Raw genomic sequence first — 21097 nt, 5'->3', positions numbered from 1 at the left:
AGTTTCACTCTTGTTGCCCAGGCTGGTGTGCAGGTTGCTCACCGCAACCTCTGCCTCCCCGGTTCAAGCGATTCTCCTGCCTCAGCCTCCTGAGTAGTTGGGATTACAGGCATGTGCCACCACACCCAGCTAATTTTGTATTTTTAGTAGAAACGGGGTTTCTCCATGTTGGTCAGGCTGGTCTCGAACTCTCGACCTCAGGTGATCCACCCACTTGGCCTCCCAAAGTGCTGGGATTACACGCGTAAGTCACCAAGCCTAGCGTAAGTCACCAAGCCTAGCGTAGTTTTTTCTTTTCTTTTTTTTTTTTTTTGAGACGGAGTCTCACTCTGTCGCCGGGGCTGGAGTGCGTGCAGTGGCCGGATCTCAGCTCACTGCAAGCTCCGCCTCCCGGGTTCACGCCATTCTCCTGCCTCAGCCGGCCGAGACGGGCGGATCACGAGGTCAGGAGATCGAGACCATCCTGGCTAACACTGTGAAACCCCGTCTCTACTAAAAAATACAAAAAACTAGCCTGGCGAGGTGGCGGGCGCCTGTAGTCCCAGCTACTCGGGAAGCCTAGCGTTTTTTATTTTTTATTTACTTATTTATTTTTGAGACAGAGTCTCACTCTGTTGCCCAGGCCGGAGTACAGTGGCGCGATCTCGGCTCACCGCAAGCTCCGCCTCCTGAGTTCTCACCATTCTCCTACCTCAGCCTCCCGAGGAGCGGGGACTACAGGAGCCCGCCACCATGCCTGGCTAATTTTTTGTATTTTTAGTAGAGATGGGGTTTCACCGTGTTAGCCAGGATGGTTCGTGATCCTGGGCCTCCCAAAGGGCTGGGATTACAGGCGTGAGGCACCGCACCTGGCTCTTTATTTATTTATTTATTTATTTTTAAATTAAAAAAAGACAGGGTCTCGCTCTGTCACCCAGACTGGAGTGCAGTGGTGCAATCACATCTTACTGCAGCCTCGATCTCCCGGGCCCAAGTGATCCCCCTGCTTTAGCCTCCTGAATAGCTGGGACTACAGGTATAGGCCACCATGCCCAGCTAATTTTAAAAAACGTTTGTAGAGATTACATGCTGCTGTGTTGCCCGGGCTGGTCTTGAGTTCCTGGGCTCAAGCCATTTTCCCATCTTGGCCTCCCAAAGTGCTGAGATTACAGGCGTGAGCCACTGTGACCAGCCTTTTTAATGCCTTTCTGAAACACCCGGCAGGTCTCAGGCAGGTTGAGAGGGAATTTCACTTATCTGTAATTTCTCCAGAACCCAGAACACAGTCAGCTGGACTACAAGCTCCATGAGAGCAAGAGACCCCTTGGGTTGGTCACTGCGGATTCCTAGCACCTGACACAGAGCTCCAAGAATAAAGCAAATAAAAAATACATTTATGTGAGAGTGCTCCTACTTCAGATTTTGAATCATCCCAACTCATCTCTTTATATTTGAGATCAAGCCACATGACCAACGGCAGAGAGAGATGTGCTCTCGTGCGAGTTGGCATGTCCTCTGCAGGGAATCAGCCATCTTATTCCATTTTGTTTCCAACTTTTTTTTTCCCTTTCCTTTTTCCCTTTACTTGATAAGTACTTGATGTACTTATCAAGTAAACTGTTATATAATTGAAACCAAACACAAATGAAACGTCAACCCCAAACCCACTGGGATTGCTGGTGCCAGGTGTGTTCTTTTTTTTCTTTTTTCTTTTGAGATGGAGTTTCGCTCTTGTTGCCCAGGCTTGAGTGCAATGGTGCAATCCCGGCTCACTGCAACTTCCACCTCCTGGGTTCAAGTGATTCTCCTGCCTCAGCCTCCCAAGTAACTGGGATTACAGGCATGTGCCACTACGCCTGGCTAATTTTGTATTTTTAGTAGAGATGGGATTTCACCATGTTGGTCAGGCTGGTCTCGAACTCCTGATCTCAGGTAATCCACCTGCCTTGACCTCCCAAAGTGCTGGGATTACAGGTGTGAGCCACTGCACCTGGCTCTTGTTTTCTTTTTTGAGACAGGGTCTTGCTCTGTCACCCAGGCTAGAGTGTAATGGCACAGTCATAACTAACTGCAGCCATAACTAACAGGGCTCAAGCGATCCTCCCGCCTCAACCTCCCAAGCAGCTGGGACTACAGGCACACACCACCTCGCTCTGCTGATTTTTAAATTTTTCATAGAGATAGAATCTTACTATGTTGCCCAGGCTGGTCTTGAACTCCTTCCCTCAGCCTACCAAAGTGCTGGAGTTACAGGTATGAGCCACCATTCCCAACCTGGACATGTTCTAATAGAAGCTCTGGGGCCAGGTGCGGTGGCACATGCCTGTAATCCCAGCACTTTGGGAGGCCAAGACGGGTGGATCACATGAGGTCAGGAGTTCGAGACCAGCCTGGCCAACATGGTGAAACCCCATGTCTATTAAAAATACAAAAATTGGCCAGGTACAGTGGCTCACGTCTGTAATCCCAGGACTTTGGGAGATTGAGGTGGGTGGATCACGAGGTCAGGAGTTCGAGACCAGCCTGGACAACATGGTGAAACCCCATCTCTACTAAAAATACACAAATTAGCAGGGCATGGTGGCAGGCTCCTGTAATCCCAGCTATTCAGGAGGCTGAGATAGGAGAATCACTTGAACCCAGGAAGCAGAGTTTGCAGTGAGCCAAAATTGTGCCACTGCACTTTAGCCTGGGCAAGAGAGCAAGACTCTGTCTCAAGAAAGAAAGAAAGAAATAAAAGAAAAGAAAAATTAGCCAGGCATGGTGGTATGCACCTGTAATCCCCAGCTACTGAGGAGACTGAGAACTTGGGTTTTTTTTTGAAGTTCTGAAAATAATTTTTTAGAAGTTCTGAAACAAGCTTTCCTTCCATTCCAAGCCCACTACAAGGAGGATCAAGTCATCATTTAATTTATTTAATTCATGTATTACCTAATCAATCAAAGGCATCAGTGACACTTTATCAATCTTCTTTTTTTTACATTTGTCATTAGGAAGCAACCTACTGCATTAAAATGAGAGACTCAGAAAGGTCGGTGTATTATAGCATTGACCTCCCATGGTGGAACTTAAAATGAGAGGCATTTTAGAAAATGTTTTCTTAGATTATTCATCTTCTTTGTTTGATAGTAGTATGATTAAGAGAGCAGATAATTTAAAACTAGCCATTGAAGAAAATGTTTTCACATACGCCTTGCATTTTATTCTTTCAGCGGTTGTGGTAGGTGTTGGGTCCAGCTCTTGAGTATGAGGCAGGGGTGTGTGGCAACCTGGCTGAAGCCACAGAACCTAGAAAGCAGGAAGCCAGGAGTTGTCTACAGGTCCTCTAAGTCAACATCTGGTTTGCCTTCCCAACCCGTCAGCTGCCTTAAGGTTTAGAATTTAATCATTTCTGCCTAACTTCAAAAGATTGTCATTGGTGAAAATAATGACCCACCATGTGGTAACTGGTGTATCTTAGTATAATCTCTGCTCCTTTTAACAGCCTTTTTTTTTTTTTTTTTTTTTTTTTTCAAAACCTTTCTGTGAACAGATTTTGGAGTTTGACTTGAGGGGTATACCACTGGACTTTTCATCTTCCCTTGGGATTATTGTGAAAGATTTCGAGACAATTGGACAAAATAAGTAAGTTGTTTTCACCTGTTTTTCTCATTTTATGTATTACTATCTCATTGTTGTTTATTTTGTTGAAGAGACACATCTTTAATAACATATTATAATCCTTCCAATATAAATGTGCTTTAATTCCATGCCCTGCTCCCTTCTGAGCCAATAGCAGATGTGGCTAATCCATCACAGCACTTTTTCCCACTGACTACTTTTTTCCTAAAAAGCTGCAAACACCAAGCCACCACTAGTCTATCAAACTTGGCACTTAGAGTGAAGCCTGTTCACATGCCTGCAACTTCTTGATTAACTGCAGTTCCTACCTCTGGTAGTTTATCTGAACTGTAGTGATAATGCATACAACCCCGATCACTTCTTCTGATTATTTGTGGCCCATACACATCTCATTCAAGTTTTACTTTCAGCCCCATTTCCATTGTAATGTCTCCTTTGCCTTTTAATCCCAACAGACCTAAACAGACCTTAATCCTTGCCTTACTGCCTCTTTCCTTTCACATGGGGAAGGGTCGCGGTGGTGCCCGTGGTGACGCCAAGGGTTGTCCTCTGGGTAAAGTTGGGAGACTTCCCCAACAGCTCCCCGTGGGACAGAAGGACCTTAATATTAATAAATTTACCCTAGCCCTGGATCTGGACTTTGGCCTTGTAGACTTAGACCCAGTCTTATGTTACCAATTCAAACTAACCAAGTTCACAAGAGACCAAAGTTTTTTGTTTTGTTTTGTTTTGAGATGGAGTCTCGCTCTGTCACCCAGGCTGGAGTGCAGTGGCACAATCTTGGCTCACTGCAACCTCCACTTCCCAGGTTCAAGCGATTCTCCTGCCTCAGCCTCCCAAGTAGCTGGGATTATAGGCATGTACCACCACGCCCAGCTAACTTATGTATTTGTAGTAGAGACAGGGTTTCACCATATTGCCCAGGCTGGTCTTGAACTCCTTACCTCAGGTGATCTACCCACTTCGGCTTCCCAAAGTGCTGGAATTACAGGCGTGAGCTACTGTGCCTGGCTGAGACTAATGCTTAAAGCCAGAATACCTGCTTATTTTCCTTGTGGTGGAAGTCAATCGCCTAGTGACAGGGCATTTCTACCCTCCCACCCATGAATTTTCCTTCAAGCCATACCACGTGGGAAGCCAAATTACTTTATATCCTTGATTGCAAGATGTTACTGTTTATAAGATGTACTATCAAATGAATAACAGGTCAGGAGCCAAAAAAAAAAAAAGTCTGATATTTAATACCCACATCAATAGTAAGAAGCATTTCAGTTTTTAGTAATGTTAGTACGTTTAAAAATGTATGTCTTAGGCACATCTGGCATAATCTGAAGGCTGCAGTGAGAGCAAAAATTTAGGATGAATTAGTTGAGGTAGGTGGTCACATGCTCTGATGCTTGGGACAGTCCTGGTTTGCTGTCCTAGCACAGTGATTAATAATGCCCCTTTTGCAGTCAACATGGCTTGATTTGGACAGTAAATTATTATTATTTTTTGTTTTTGAGATAGAGTCTCACTCTGTCACCCAGGCTGGAGTGCAGTGGTGCAGTCTCAGCTCACTGCAACCTCCGCCTCCCATGTTCAAGTGATTCTTGTGCCTCAGCCTCCTGAGTAGCTGGGACTACAGGCGTGTGCCACCACACCTGGCTAATTTTTGTATTTTTAGTAGAGATGGGGTTTCACCATGTTGGTCAGGCTGATCTCGAACTCCTGACCTCATGATTCGCCTGCCTCGGCTTCCCAAAGTGCTGGGATTACAGGTGTGAGCCACTGCACCCGGCCTGTTTTTGTGTTTTTTAGTAGAGATGAGGTTTCACCATGTTGGCCAGGTTGGTCTCGAACTCTCGGCCTCAACTAATCTGTCCACCTCAGCCTCCCAAAGTGCTGGGATTACAGGGGTACAGTAAATTAGATGGTCACTCCAGTTATTGGGGTCTTCTGCTTACTGGCATCAGAATAAGACGGTCTGCACAGACATGGACTCCCTGGACAGCTTTGATAGGCACTCCCATGTTTGCCTTTGATGAGATCCTTTTTACCATTCTCCGTTGCTGACCGATGCCCCCTGCATATTTTTCTGTAACTATATAAATACATTCTGGGACGGGTGTGGTATCTCATGCCTATAATCCTAGCACTTTGGGAGGCTGAGGTGGAAGGATCACTTGAGCCAAGGAGTTGGAAACCAGCCTGGGTAACATAGTGAGACCCCATCTCTAAATAAATAAATACATACCTGCATACACTCTGGCAGGTTCTGGTCCCACTCTCTTGCACTGGAAACTATTCTAGCTTTTTAAGGTTCCGTTGTATATCTCAGCTGTGAACTATTATATGATTATTTATTCCCCACCCCAACTCCCAAAAGCCAGTTTTATTTCCCATATTTCAAAGTTTTGGGGAAGGGGAGGGGAGGGCCTCACACTAGCCTCCTGCATGTTACTAAGACTAGGCCCTCCTCTTCTTTGCTTTCTTCTTTCTGCAAACGGTAACGTTGTTTATATTTTAGACCAGGCCTCTCCAACAGAAATACAGTGCAGGGTGCATATGCAATTTAAAATTTTCTAGTTGCCAGATTAACACAAATATAAAGAAATGGGTGAAATCAATTTTAATAATATATTTAACTCAGCAGATCCAAAATGTTATTTCAACATGTAATCAATGTGTTTGAATCATTGTGATATTCTGCATACATTCTTTCTCTTACTCAGGCTTTGGAAGTGTTTACTTCACACTTACAGCACCTCTCAATTCAGAGACTAACCACATTTCAAGTTCTCTGTAGCCAAGTGTGGCTAGTGGCCACCATATTGGACAGGATGGTTTCAGATCCTGGGCTTAAAACTTCAAACCTCTCTGCACCCTCTCCCTCTTGCTTTTGTTTTGTTTTGTTTTGTTTGAGACAGAGTCTTACTCTGTCAGCCAGGCTGGAGTTTAGTGGCGTGATCTTGGCTCACTGCAACCTCTGCCTCCCAGGTTCAAGTGATTCTCCTGCCTCAGCCTCCCGAGTAGCTGGGATTACAGGTGCGCACCACCATGCCCAGCTAACTTTTGTATTTTTAGTAGAGACAGGGTTTTACCGTGTTGGCCAGGCTGGTCTCAAACTCCTGACCTCAAGTGATCTGCCCACCTCGGCCTTCCAAAGTGCTGGGATTACAGGCATCAGCCACCGCACACAGCCCCCTCTTGCCTCTTATCCAGTCTGTCCCCAGATCTTATGTTTTCTTCTTTTCCAAAGTCTGTGCTTGTGAGTGTGTTTCTTCCCCAAACCTACAGCCACCAGCCTAGTTGAGGTCTTCCTCATTTCATGCCTTATCTATTTCAGCATGGCAATGGGTTGGCCTCAAAACTCTCATCTGTGGTTTAAAATCCTTGCTTTCCTGAAGGCTATGATACTTAGAGAAAGTTAGAAAATAAACACATACACTAAAAAATATATACTTAATGTGTCAGGTACCATGAAATGCTGTGAGCTAAAGAAGAAACTGTTATATCCCATGAAGAAAAGCAAATCAGAGGAAAAAGGAAAGTGGTCAGGGATAGCGGGGAAGGGAGATCCCATTTTATGTAAAGTGGTGATAAGGTGACAATTGAGCATAGACCCAAATATAATCACAAAAGTAATTGCAATTTTGCACCAACCTAACATAATGAAGAACTGAGCCATGCAGTTCACTGGGGGGCAGGGGGGAGGAATATTCCAGGCAGAGAATAGCAAGTGCAAAGGCCCTGAGGCAGGAGTGCACTGGGGATGCTGGAGAAATGTGAGAAGGGCAGCCAGGCTGGGGCACAGTGAGGGGTGAAAGTGCAGGAAGGAGGTGAGGCCAGAGAAACCACAATATGTGTGACTTTGTGGGCCAAGGCATGGGCTTTGGATTTCATCCCAAGTGGGATGGGAATCCGTTAAAAGGTTTTGCTTATGATCTGATGTATTTTAAAAGGATCACTCAGTGTAGAGACTCAGTGTAGAGACTGGAGGGTAGGAACCAGTTAGGTTAGGAAGCAGGAAAACAATACTGGGATACCATTATATATTTATTTTAGACCTATTGAAAACACAGTGGGGCCCTCAGATGACAGCAGTGATGGGAAGAGGACAGCCCCCCACCCTAAACTCATCCTGGCACTCATTTTGGGCATTTGTGTGCATTTCTAGAGATGGAGTTCATGTACAGTCTATCTGAACCTGGACATTTTCATATTTTTCTGAACTTATGACATGCATAATTCTGAACAAAGAAAATACGATAGGTCCTGTTCTAACAGGGTCCTTCTAAGGTTCAGGGGCACCATGCATCATGCTGAGCTATGTTGCACTTGGTGTTCTGATGCCTGCTGAGTATAAAGACCATGTGAGGCTGGGTGTGGTGGCTCATGCCTGTCATGTCAGCACTTTGGGAGGCACAGGCAGGCGGATCACTCGAGGCCAGGAGTTCGAGACCAGCCTGGTCATTGTGGCGAAACCCTGTCTCTACCAAAATACAAAAATTAGCTGGGCATGGTGGTGCACAGCTGTAATCCCAGCTTGGGAGGCCAAGGCACAAGAATCTCTGGAACCTGGGAGGCAGAGGTTGCAGTGAACCGAGATCACACCACTGCGCTCCAGCCCTGGTGACGGAGTGAGGGGAAAAAAAAAAAAGACTGAATGAGCACGTGGTTACTCTGATATTATGATGACGGGAATTGTTAGGCATAACAGAAGAAGGTAAATTCTAAGCCAGTTATGAAGCTGGTCTTGATTACTTTTTCAATCTTTCCTTCCTCTCATCTTCCATCCCCCTGACTTTTGCTGGGCACCCAGTGTCTTTAAGTTTCCTGGCTCCCACTGTGGTATGCGCTGAGGCCTGCCCTCTGAGCCACACTCTGCACCCTCTGCCAATTCTTTTCCTGTACAAAACTTGCCTGTCCTGTGGCTCAGTCCTTCAAGTCCCCGCTTCAAAGCGCTTTCTGAGAAAGTAATCGAGTGATGGCATAACAGCTGCTAATAGTTAATTTCCCCGTAGCATTGACTTTTGGACTGAAGGCCATCAGTGACTTACTTCAAAGAGTGAACAACATGGGAATTTTAGGCCTTATGGTCAGGTCATTGGAGGAGGTGTTTTTATTAATAATTAGAACATTATCTCTCTGTCCTGCAGATTCCACTACATAGTTTACTGTCTTGCAGTGGAAGGCCGACTCTGCGTCAGCTCTGTAATGAACAAGGCATGATTTCCTGTCCCTCCATCGCCTCTGCTCTTTTACTCAGCAGTGTGCCTCCCCATCCTCAGCTGGGAATCACCATCACTAATTAGTTTAGTTTCCACCAACTAACCAATACACACACCTTGGTCAAATTACCTGTGCATTTCAGAAACAAACTTTTTTTTAACCATCTGGGAATAAGCTGTATGTGTGTCCAAAATATTTGTGTATTTTGGGCCCGGATTTTCTTTTTGGCTTTTCTACTAAAGTTCTGGCCTTTGAGGATCAACTTACAGCTCAGTGTGGGACCGCTTCCCTCACCTGAAGCGCAGGGTAGGGGCGGAAGGGTTTTCTACAACTTAAGGAATGTCCTGCCTGTTGACTTTGCTGTTACTATGGAGATGGCCTGTGCAAACACGAGCCCTCATTTTGCATCTGCTGCTCCTGGCCTGTTAGCAAACAGTTCCCAGCTGCCTGGGCTGGCTGTGCTCCATGCCTACACCCGCATGGGCGAGACCCAGGCAGTCCCAGGCTCACAGCGCCTGTGGGCAGTGACACCTCCCCACCCCTCAGGCACTGGGAGCAGGTTGCCCAGTTCAGTATGGACTCTCCTCTTCCTCACTTTACAGTCATCCAACCAGCCATTCGGAGGGAATGAGGGTGAGAAAGGAGACAGAGGAGGCTCTTGGTTTCATGAGGAACATGAAATGCTATTTTTAGAGGAAATGTCAGAGTGGAAAGATTTTCCCAGAGGCTGAAGAATGAAAGTTCCCTTTGCAGACAACCAATGGCTATCGCTTGGTGAGGACTTAGCATGTGCCGAGGGCTGTGCCCAGCCCTTTGCATTCATTATCCCACTTGATCCTCACACACACTCCATATGATGGGTCCGATTTTTCCTCAGAAAGGTTTAGTAGTCTGCTCAAGGTCACACAGCAGGTGTGTGTCAGAGTCAGCTCATTTATATCCAGGCCTGTACACTTGACTTTTATGTTATACTAAAAGCCTCTGACTACCTATAGGAAACAAAATGTAGGTAGAATGATCAATTATCTCTGCTGAAATAGAAGTGATTTTTCCTCCTAATTTTGAAAAAAAAAAATTCTCAATATCAGTGTATTGCTACCTTTTATAAGCTCCATCCTAGGTAAAAGTTTTAAGCATTTTTATACTGTTGAATAGGAAGTCACTTGTGCCTATATTCTGCAATGGGCCAGATATATGAAGAGACTATATCTCATCTCATTTGCTTTTCACAGTGACCTTGAGAAGGAGAGAGTAGACTTTAGTCTCTGGGACCCTGATGTGTTGGCATCCTGGCCCTACCCTTGAGTTCCTAAAAGTGCCATCCTCAAGAACCTGTACATGTAGAAATAAAAGATATTGACAAGTTTTCAGATTTGTGTGTGTGTGTGTGTGTGTGTGTGTGTGTGTGTATGCACATGTGGACACACATGCCCAGGAGAAAAAAACAGGTACTGCATAGAGTTTTTACATTTGCTCTTCCCTTTGCGTGGAGTGCTCCTTCCTTCAAACTACAATAGATGTAAAATCTTGTCATTGGGCCTCACCATGTCTGATCATCCAGCCTAGAGCAGCCTCTCCCTGTCACTCTTTATCTTATTACTCTGTTTTATTCTTTCAAAGCCCTTCTTATTAGGGAGCTCATGTGAGCATAAGAATGGGAAAAGGATTCTGCGTGAGCATATAGATGTTGGAATTGTGTTTTAGACAAGTACTCAGGGTATGTGCTGGTCCACACACCTGCTATATGTAACTCAGCATTTACCACCATCTGAAATGTTCTTTTCTATTTACTTAATCATTTGTTCTCTCTCTACTGGATAGCAAACTCCATATCACTCTTGTTCAGTGCCGTAAGACCAGCACTTAGCACAGTGCCTGGCATATAGTAGGCTCTAAATAAATGTGTGTTGGATGAATGAGTGAACAAGTGAATTTATGATGCTCCTACATGGATGACATTTACCATTTACAAAGCACCTTGCAGCTGTCATGTCAGCTTACTGGTAATGGGCACCAATGTGGAATCTGTCCACCTCGGCTCTCTGGAACAGCTCCCTAGTTCCAACTTGGGTTTAAGCTGCAAAGGGGTCAGGATACAAAGGTCAGAACACAAGAGAAACAAACCTCTCTCACAAAGCTCATGCCCTTTTGTAGAGAAACGTGGAACTCAAGGCTGAGCTCACAGGAAGGCAGCAGAGCATGGTATTTGAAAGCTGGGATTCTGGAGCCAGGCAGAAGCCGATTAGAGACCCAGATCTACTGATTACTAGTGGGTGACCTGGGCAAGTTACTTACCCTCTCCAGGCCTCAGAATTCTCATCCTTAAATAGACTGTAGTTTGGAATTGACTGTAGTTTCGTTATGCTAAGGGATTAGATTTACCCTTCCACCTGACACAACTAGAACAAAATACATGCAACAGTAGTTTTCAGATGTTGGACTTTGCTGGCACAGAACAGTGATCTCTAAGAGATGGGAGATCAATGAGGTAAGCCCTGTGAGTTCCCAGCTTAATGCCTAGAAAGACTCATTTCCATGCTGCAATGCAAGAAAAGAGAACCCAGGCAGATCCTTGTGGTCTCCGAGAGTTGGAGAGGTGCAGGTGGGAGTCTAGAGATGCCAAGGTTAGTCTAGAGACGCCAAGGTTACTAATGGATCAAGAGGAGAGAAACATACACACACACACACACACACACACACACAGAGAGAGAGAGAGAGAGAAGAAAGAAGAGAGAAGAAAGAGAGAAGAAAGAAGAGAGAAGAGAGAGGAGAGACAGAGAGCACTTCAGAGACTTACAGAGTTCCCCTTGAATCTTCAGCCGAGAACTGAGTGAGGAAACTACCTGAGGCAGGACTAGAAAGAGTTTATGTTCCCACCAACCAGGGGAAACACTTTTAATTCATAGGGAAGGATTTTGCCTCCATAATGTAGAGAGAAAACAATAGAAACTGACCCAGAAATAGCACACAATCAGTAGACATGGACAGTAAAACAAGTATTATAATTCTTTAAAAAAATTTTTAAATGCTTTAAAAAAATTAAAATTCTTTAAAAAAATTGCGTGTGTGTGGTTTTGTTTTGTTTTGTTTTTGTGAGACAGAGTTTTACTCTGTCGCCCAGGCTGGAGTGCAGTGGCACGATCTCAGCTCACTGCAACCTCCGCCTCCAGGTTCAAGTGATTCTCCTGCCTCAGCCTCCAGAGTAGATGGAATTACAGGCACACACCACCATGCTCAGCTAATTTATGTCTTTTTACTAGAGACGGGGTTTCACCATGTTGGCCGGGCTGGTCTCAAACTCCTGGCCTCATGTGATCCGCCCCCCTCAGCCTCCCAAAATACTGGGATTACAGGCATAAGCCACCATGCCCTGCTGAGTATTAGAATTATATTCTATAGATTCAAGAAGGTGGAGAATTACTTGAGCATGTTAGTAGGGACATGGAAGATAATTTAAAATCTTAACTTGAACTACTAGAGATGAAAATTGCAATGTCTGAAATACAGTGACCATAATTATCTGTCTCAGAATTTGCATTTCTAGTATTCTTTCTGCCTTCCAAATATATGTACTTATGCATGCAAAACCACCATTATATATACTCCCACACCAATGCAGAACAAAGTTAGAAACAGTTTCTGAATATAAATCTCAAGCAAGGCATCTGTTTTGCTGTATTGTTGTAGCAGGACGAGCCACAGACAAAACCTCTCAGACACCAAGTTGTAGAAGGAAGGGCTTTATTCAGCTGGGAGCATCGGCAAGCTACTGCCTTAAAATCCGAGTTCCCTGAGTGCACAATTTCTGTCCCTTTTAAGGGCTCACAACACTAAAGATTTCACATGAAAGCATTGTGATTGATTTGAGCAAGCAGGGGGTACATGACAGGGGCTGCATGCACTGGTGGTCAGAGAGAAACAGAACAGGGCAGGGAGTTTCACAGTGTTCTTCTATACACTGTCTGGCATCTATGAATAACATCAGTTTCTAAGTCATGAGTTAGAGAAGAGAGAGGAGACCAGCTCAGAACTCTTCAGTGTCGCTGCTCTAACACGGAACTACAAAGCAATCAGAACGGAGAGTTCTGCCCCAGAATAACATCTGCTTCTGGTTTAGATTTTCAAACAGCCTGAGAAGGTTTAGGCCGGGCAGGCCCAGGCCTGGTTTTGGGCCTGGTGCCGGGCTGCCTGTTTTTGGTTTTACTTCCTTGTTTTTTTCTTAAAACAGGTACTGAGTATAAAACAATATAAAACAATATGAGAGGGTCTCTTTCTTTCCTCATTGTGAGAAGGAGATAACAAAAAGCCTAACAATATACCTAGAAGGAAATGTATTCCAGTTCTTGTGTAAGAGATGTGGGCATGTGGCCAGCTGTACAATCATGAGATTAGGTAGAATTTTAGTTTTACTTCTTGTTGTTTGGGCGACTCTTGGCAAATTTCTTAATCTTTATAATGGGAACTGCGGTACTTCCTCAATAAATAGTAGCTATAGGGCAAATTTGATATAATTAAGAAAAAATGACTTCAGTTTCCTGATAAACAACAAAATAGCTAATGTTTTTTTTTTTTTTCTTTCTAGGTTTACTGTGTGTCAGGGACTATGCTAAAACTATTTCACTTATAATTGCATTTAATCTTTATAATAACTATGAGTCAGTCGGACAGTCTTATCTTCAACTCACAGATGAGAAAAATGTGGCTGAAAGAGGTTCATTAAATTGTGAAAGGTCTCTCAGCTCTTTAAGTGGAAGCATGTGGGTTTTACACAGGTATATTAAAATCCTCTTACACAGAGCCCAGACCTTCCAAGGTTTATTGTGTGTGTGTGTGTGTGTGTGTGTGTGTGTGTGTGTGTGTTCAGGTTGAGGGCCAGGGTGCTAAAACTTGAAAGTGAGAGGTTGTTCTGGGGACTATAGAATTAGAAAAAGCAAAAGACCTAGCTTACGTTGTGAAATGTACTAACTCCCGGCCGGGCACAGTGGCTTATGCCTATAATCGCAGCACTTTGGGAGGCCGAGGTGGGTGGATCACGAGGTCAGGAGTTCGAGACCAGCCTGGCCAACCTGGTCAAACACCCGTCTCTACAAAAATACAAAAATTAGCCAGGTGTGGTGACAGGCACCTGCAATCCCAACTACTCGAGAGGCTGAGGCAGGAGAATCGCTTGAACCCAGGAGGTGGAGGTTGCAGTGAACCGAGACCGCACCATTGCACTCCAGCCTGGGTGGAGTGCAAAAACACAAACAAACAAACAAACAAAATTATCCGGGCATGGTGGCAGGCACCTGTAATCCCAGCTACTCCAGAGACTGAGGCAGGAGAATTGCTTGAACCTAAGAGGCAGAGGTTGCAGTGAGCCGAGATTGTGCCATTGCACTCCAGCCTGGGCGACAGAGCGAGACTCTGTCTCAAAAAAAAAAAAAGAAAGAAAGAAAGAAAGAAAAGAAATATACTAACTCCCTAGGCAAAGCCCAAAGCTTGTTTTAAATTAGAAAAACCAAAAAAACTGTGTTTGGAATAAAATTAATTTGGTAGGGCAAAGTGTGGTATTGCTCATAAGTTTTTCATTTCCTAGTATATGAAATACCTTGTCTTTAAGCTTTTATTACTTTTATTTCTCCTAGTTATAAAACTCATTTCTGACCTTGCCCCATGTAAATATGACAGTGGGAGAAGGTGGTCTTTCTTCTCCTGGGGTTGGTTGGTGAGGAAGGATGAGATAGCCCATGGATTGAAGCAAGTTCTTCTCACTGGAGTAGCTTCTCAGGCTGTTCGAAAATTGAAACCAGAAGCAGATGTTACTCTGGGGCAGAACTCTCAGTTCTGATTTCTTTTTAGTTCGGTGTTAGAGCAGCGACACTGAAAAGTTCTGAGCTGGTTTGGGCTGGCTATCTCTATATAGGGAGAGGCTGAACTGCACTTTTTGGGGAGGCAGATTAAGTAGCTGCTGCAATCCTGCTGGTATCTGTTAAGATCTTGTGATTAAATAAGAAAGGGCCACAGCCCTGGAGAAAGATACCCAGAGAGGCTGAATGAGAAAAGGCATCTCATAAAGGCAAGAGCTGTAATTATGTTCCGATGGCTCTTTGGCGGGTGATCTCTTAGGAGAGGAAGATTTACAACCTGTAAATAATTTCCAAGGTTATTGGACTATCTTCAATGATGTATCAGCTAATTTATTTATGCCACAAATATTTACTAATGCCTACTATGTGTCAGACACAGCTCTAGACACTGTGGGTACTCCATACCTTTTATGGAGCTAACATCTGAGTAGAGGGAACAGATAAATACACATATGACATAACAGATGGTGATAAGTGATACGAAGAAAATAAAGAGAGAAAGCAGGGTGAGATCTGAGTGGTGGTTTAGATAGGGTTGTTGTATGAGGATTTGTTTTGGGGGATTTTTTTTTCTGAGATGGACTCTTGCTCTGTCGACAGGCTGGAGTGCAGTGGCACAATCCCAGCTCACTGCAACCTCTGCCTCCCGGGTTGAAGTGATTTTTCTGCCCCAGCCTCCTGAGTGGCTGGGACTACGGACGCCCGCCACCACGCCCAGCTAATTTTTATATTTTTAGTAGAGATGAGATTTCACTATGTTGGCCAGGATGGTCTTGATCTCTTGACCTCGTGATCCAACCACCTCGGCCTCCCGAAGTGTTGGGATTACAGGCGTAAGCCACCACGCCCAGCCTGGGGAATCTTTTATAATGGGTTATGAAGTTTACAAACTTCATTCAGATGCCACTAAGTTGGATTTTATGAGAATTCAGCTGCAGCTGACATTTACCTCTGGTCTAACTCTGAAAAGAAAAATTGTTTTCCAAAAGGATTTGTGGTATATGTAGTATTAAGGGTGGGGAAGGGCTATTTAATGTAGGTAAGATAAAGAACTGGCTTTTAGAACTTTGCACAGTGATTACATAGAAATGGATGTGGGTAGTTACAAAGGGTTCTTATCTATTCATTCATGCCCACCTGCCCAGCCCCCTGCTGATTCAGACCAGCTTTCACTGCCAAGTACTAGCCAGGAGCCCTGTCTTCATATGCTTTTTATAGATCTCTTTTTCTAGCATAGTGTCTGAAATAATAACACAAGGTGACTGTTAAGCCCTTGCCATATCATTCTTTTAATCCCTGCAACAATACCATTAAGTAGGACCTGTCATTATCCCCATTTTACAGTTGAGGAAACTGAAGCCCGGAGAAGTTAACCTGTATACAGCCTGAGCCTGAATTAGTGGGGTCTGTCTGCCTCCACATTCCTAGTCATTAGGCAAAGCTGTCCCTCCTCATCTTAAAAGGTTCAAGTGCATGAATTAGTGAATAAATGGATGGATGGATGGATGGATGAAAAAACTACTACTTTGATTCTAACAGTTGAGGGAATTAGCTGGAGACAGAGCATCAGAACTCCACTGAACCATCAGAGCAGGCAGGCAGGCAGGCACAGAACTGGTCAGGTGAAAATAAAATAGCAGGTGACCATCTATTCAAGAAAAAATATTCAGGATCTCCTCCATGCCAGAGGAGTTAAGTCTGCTCCTCGCAGCCACAGACTCTGGCCTCAATGCCTCACTGACCCGGAGGGCTTTGGTGAGGAGACCTGGGTTTCCACTCAGCCCTTTGCAGGTGTTACAGTGATATCATTGTGGCCAGAGTGGCAGAGGTGAGAGGAACTGGGAAAAAGAGCGCAGTAGCTGCTGGCCACGAAAACCGTTCAAATCCTGCCACAGCCTTCAGGCTATGTCAGTGATTCCAAAACCAGGGCATGGCGTGAGCTAAAGGTAGAGGCAAGACTTGTGCCAGCCAGGTTTGGGAATCATGGTTAAAGATCAGGGCTTCTACCTTTTAAAAAGCCACACCCCCTTTCGATGAACAGGAAAGGATCCCCAAGGTTCTCTGGCAGTCCTGGCCTGGAGTCAGGAGCGGAAGTTCCCGGGGAAGGGTGGGAGAGCGCAGGTCACTAGGCCTGCCCAGGAGGTTTTCATGGAGTTTGCCTGCTACAGTTTGTTCTATTAAATAATTGGACAATGCCTGGTTCTCAAAAGTGAGCCTGGATTCCCATGCTGAATGTTTTTAAAACCACTCACATCCCTCTCTCCCCAGATCCCGCATTGCCTGCTGCCTTCCCTACCCCCAGCCCTCCACCTCCTCCACAGCCATTGGGAGTTACTGTCTAGACCATTGTTTCTCAGACTTCCTGGGTATAAGAATTACCTAAAGGAAAAAGTCAAACTCAGGGACTTGGGAATCTGCAGACGCCCTGGTGAGGGACGTCTGGGGAAGCACACTCTGAGAAATGTTTTGGGAGATGATGCGGAGGCCGAGTGAGGGTGGGCGGGCAAGTGCAAGTGGAGGGGTGAACCGAGGCGCAGCCCTTTGCGGGGATTTTACCTTAGCAAGGGCTTCCTGTGATATGAGCTGCTGCCATGGGTGTTTTCAGAAAGAAATATTCAGTGACACCTGGTACACTATGGGCAGGAAGGCTTCATTCAGGACTGAGTTAGGTCAAGTGACCCCTGCAATGGGGACTGGTGGGAGGGAAGAGAAATGGGGTGCCGCTCAGACACAGCATGGGCAAGTAGGAATTGGTAGCCAAGGAGCAGTGTGGAGGTCAGTGGATGGAACATTCCTAAGTGGAGGTGTCACGGTCAGGGGGATTCTGGCTAACCCAACCTAACAGGATTCTTGCTGAGGACATCACGTGGGGGATGGCAGAGAATGAGAAACCCGATCAGATATGGAGAGTGATCACATCTCAAGGATGGGGGTTGTTTGCTAGACTGACTGAGTAGGATTCTCTGCTAACACTGGATTTCATAAGAAAGCACTAGGCAGGCCTAGGAGGAGGCTCAGGAACTCCACTCAAGTTTGGCCAAGCAAAGACTCTTGGTCAGCTGACACGGCCTCTCCTACCAGTCTGGTTCACAGGGGACATGCTTGGTTCTCCTGCCTTTTGGCTGGGGATCAGGGCAGGAGCTTAACAGATACTGGCCCAGGAGAGGGAGAAGTGTAGGGGAGGGAGACGGGGCCCAGCCTTGGAACCCCAGGGCCATAGGCCTGCCAAAATGACAAGGCATGGCCAGCTGAGAGCCCACTGCTTTGAGGGTGGGGAGGTCAGCCTCTTTTTAGTTTTCCTACAGGGGACCTAGGGGCAGCTTGGAATCGTGTTTGTCCCCAGTCCGGTTGGGATTGCTGTTCCTGCTCAGAGGTCGGGAAGTTGAGACCGAGCTGCGATCTCTAGAGGCAGAAACAGTGCAACATGTGATTTATTTCTCAGCCTCCAACACATTTTTTCCTTCATGAAGGAATTTCCAAGTTACTCCTCCTCCAGAAATCATGTGGGCTGTGTCTCTGCTGCATAGAGGAACAACTTGGTGTACGTGAGCTCCCCTGGGTAAGAGTCAGCCGGCAAAGCCCTTACTCACTCCAGAGGCATGCGGCCCTTCACATTTGCGCCCATGCTAAAGGGGAGAACATTTACCATTTCTCTTTTGTAAACAAACTATACTCTGTCTATTTTAAGAAGAAGGAGGAAAAAAAAAAAAAAAACAGTTTAAGCAGCTCTTAACCAATACTTGCAAGACTAAGTTGACTGGTTTACAATTAAACTCTTTTATTCCCCCAGTCATAACATCTCATTTTCAAGTAGTTGCTCCCATTGCGTAATATTTGATGTCACATAGAGACTTGATTCCAAACTCTATGACATTCGTGGGCTGAAAGACAAGAAGCATGACTGGCTTTTTCTTCACTTTGAAGACATCTGCAGTTTATTAATTCCACAAGGAAAGCTGGAGGGCCAGAGGATGTCGAGATTCTTTCACTATAAAATTTCCTTTTGAGACAGTAGTCCTTCTGTTTTAGTGTTGGTTGGAGTTCATGGGGAGTCTTACTTTTCCATGAAAGTATAGAGCAAAGCTTCCCCATCACTGTCACACTATAATATTCTAGCATTTTCGTAACATCAGTAATAGAAAAGAAAAAAGGCTCTTGGTTTAGTGTCACCTCCTTTAAAGGAAATTGGCTTATGGTTAGACCAAACTGTTCTTATCCTCTGTGTAAGAGGCCAAGTCATCATTTCCCAGTTTTTCACAGTATTTTGTATCCAAGCAACGTCATAGAAAATAGGCCTGGCCAGGAGTGCTCTGGGAGTCACTGCAGAGCTCAGGCTTATCCATGGGACATATTTTCTTCAATTCACAATGAAAACTCCTAGAAGTTCTGTTTGAATTTTCCTGAAGTCAACCTGTTGTAAAATGTCTTTGGGATTAAAGGCTTTCCAGGCCTTCATCTAAACACACTATCTTTACTTCAGAAAGAAAATAATAATAAATCCTTTTATGTGTCGCCCCTACAAAAGCATCAGAATTTTAGAAGAAAGCAAATCTTTCTTTCCAAATAGGATATGAAACTAAAGGTTTCTAAAATAAGGAATTGAGGTTAGGCTTTATAATTGGTTTCTGTTATTTTACTCCATTCCTGGTCAGTGATCTGTTACTACCCTCTCTGGGGGAAGAGAAACTAGCAGATATTGGTTGGGTCAGAATGGAGGTTGTAAAACCACTCAAGGCCATAAAGGGTCAGCAGACAAGCTTTGTGTTTTAGGCAAGCCTGTTCTTTCCAGTTAACCATCAGCCCCACCATTCCCTATTGTATTACATAGCACACATTGCATTCCACATTTCTGTTATTGGCCTAACGTTCTCTCCTGACACTCTGTGTGAATTCTAGTTTGATTCATGACATTATAAGACAATCTCTTTGAAGGCAGAAACCCTGCCTAGCATTCTGGATGGTCTAACATGGACATGTTCTAGGAGATTTTTTTTTCCTTTAAATTAGAGATCAGGACTTTAAAAAAAAAAAGAGAGAGAAAAAAAAATTATTATTATTATTATTTGAGACAAGGTCTTGCTCGGTTGCCCAGGCTGAAATGCAGTAGCATATTGACGACTCACTCGGTCTCCCAAGTAGCTGAGGCTACTGGTGTGAGCCACCACACCCAGCTAATTTTTCGTTTTTTGTGTGTGTGCCCAGGCTGGTCTGGAACTTCTTGGACTCAAGTTATCCACCTACCTCAGCTTCCTGAAGTGGTGAGATGACAGGTGTGAGCCACCACACCTGGCCAGAAAAGAAATGTTTAACATTAGATGGTTTCCCGTAGACATATATAGAAAGCATCACATATACAAGCCTAGTAGCAGACTGTTAGAGCTGGAAAGCATTTGAGAAATTTTTTGCTTCAATCCACTTGTTTGCAAATAACGAAGAGTTGGGTGACTTAGCCAAGTACTTTAAGAAAGTTGGGACAGAGTTAGGAATAGAACAGGAGTTGTTTTCAACCTGGAGCAGTTTTGCCCTCCAGGGAACAACTGGCAATGCGCCTCGAAGTTTTCAATGATCACAAATGGTATCTAGCTGAACAGTATAGCCTCCCATAAAAAAAAAATTAACGGGTTCACAATGTCCGTAGTGCTGAGGTCAAGACATACTGGTCCAACACCAGGCTGGCCCTCTTTCTCCTTCAGCATAGTCCCAGCATGTTGCACTGTTTGTTCTAAGATTTATTTATTGATGACAGAGATTCAGGTCATTTTGACTTTAGCAGAAGCAAATCGGTACATGTTCAAGTGTGCAGTGTTGCTGTCTCAGTCCTAGGGTTAGGCTATGAATTATAGAATTGCAAGGAATGAAGTCCAGTTTCTTTCCACATCTTTCATCGCATTGAGACATTTAATACCAGTTGGATGACTTTTAAACCTGAATTTTTTACGTTTTGATTTTCTTGAAAACTCAGTTAGCTGATTTCATGACTTAAAAACCATGGAAATAAATTCTCCTTAATACTCATGCTGTGTGGCTGAGAGAGATGTGGAAGAGATTTTAGGGGCTTTCACCTTGTTTGGAGGCTCATCTGTTTTGTCTGGTGAAGATGGAGTAATGGGTGTCCTCAGTATGTCATGGGAATAAATAAGTAAGGAGAAAAAATATACTCCTGTAAAAAAGCCTGAAAAACATACTAATCTAAAAACGTACTCTGTAAAATTCCCATCCAATCTTTTTTTCTGTTAATGTAAAACATAGTTTTATTTTAAAATTTCCTTAAAAGATAATTGTTTTGAGAAAAAATAATAACAATAAATTATGGTTTTGTAACATGTAAACGTTAAATGTATGACAGCAACAGGAAAAACAACAACAATAAAACAGGAGAAAATTCCCACCAATTCTCAACATTGACTGGGAGAATTAATTTCTTTAATGACCAA

General features: G+C 44.4%; 1 protein-coding gene across 1 annotated transcript in view; it reads left to right on the top strand.

Annotated features, from left to right (window-relative positions):
* The window catches only part of MYOF (myoferlin), a 157796-nt gene that overhangs the window by 1994 nt on the left and 134705 nt on the right, over positions 1-21097 (top strand). Inside the window, 1 exon segment of the mRNA XM_017876763.1 lies at positions 3512-3603. Within this exon segment, the coding sequence (XP_017732252.1) occupies positions 3512-3603 (92 nt within the window).

Source organism: Rhinopithecus bieti, unplaced genomic scaffold (assembly GCF_001698545.2).
Source record: "Rhinopithecus bieti isolate Rb0 unplaced genomic scaffold, ASM169854v2 scaffold_9383, whole genome shotgun sequence".
NCBI lineage: Eukaryota > Metazoa > Chordata > Mammalia > Primates > Cercopithecidae > Rhinopithecus > Rhinopithecus bieti.
This window is presented reverse-complemented; position numbering and strand designations above follow the sequence as displayed.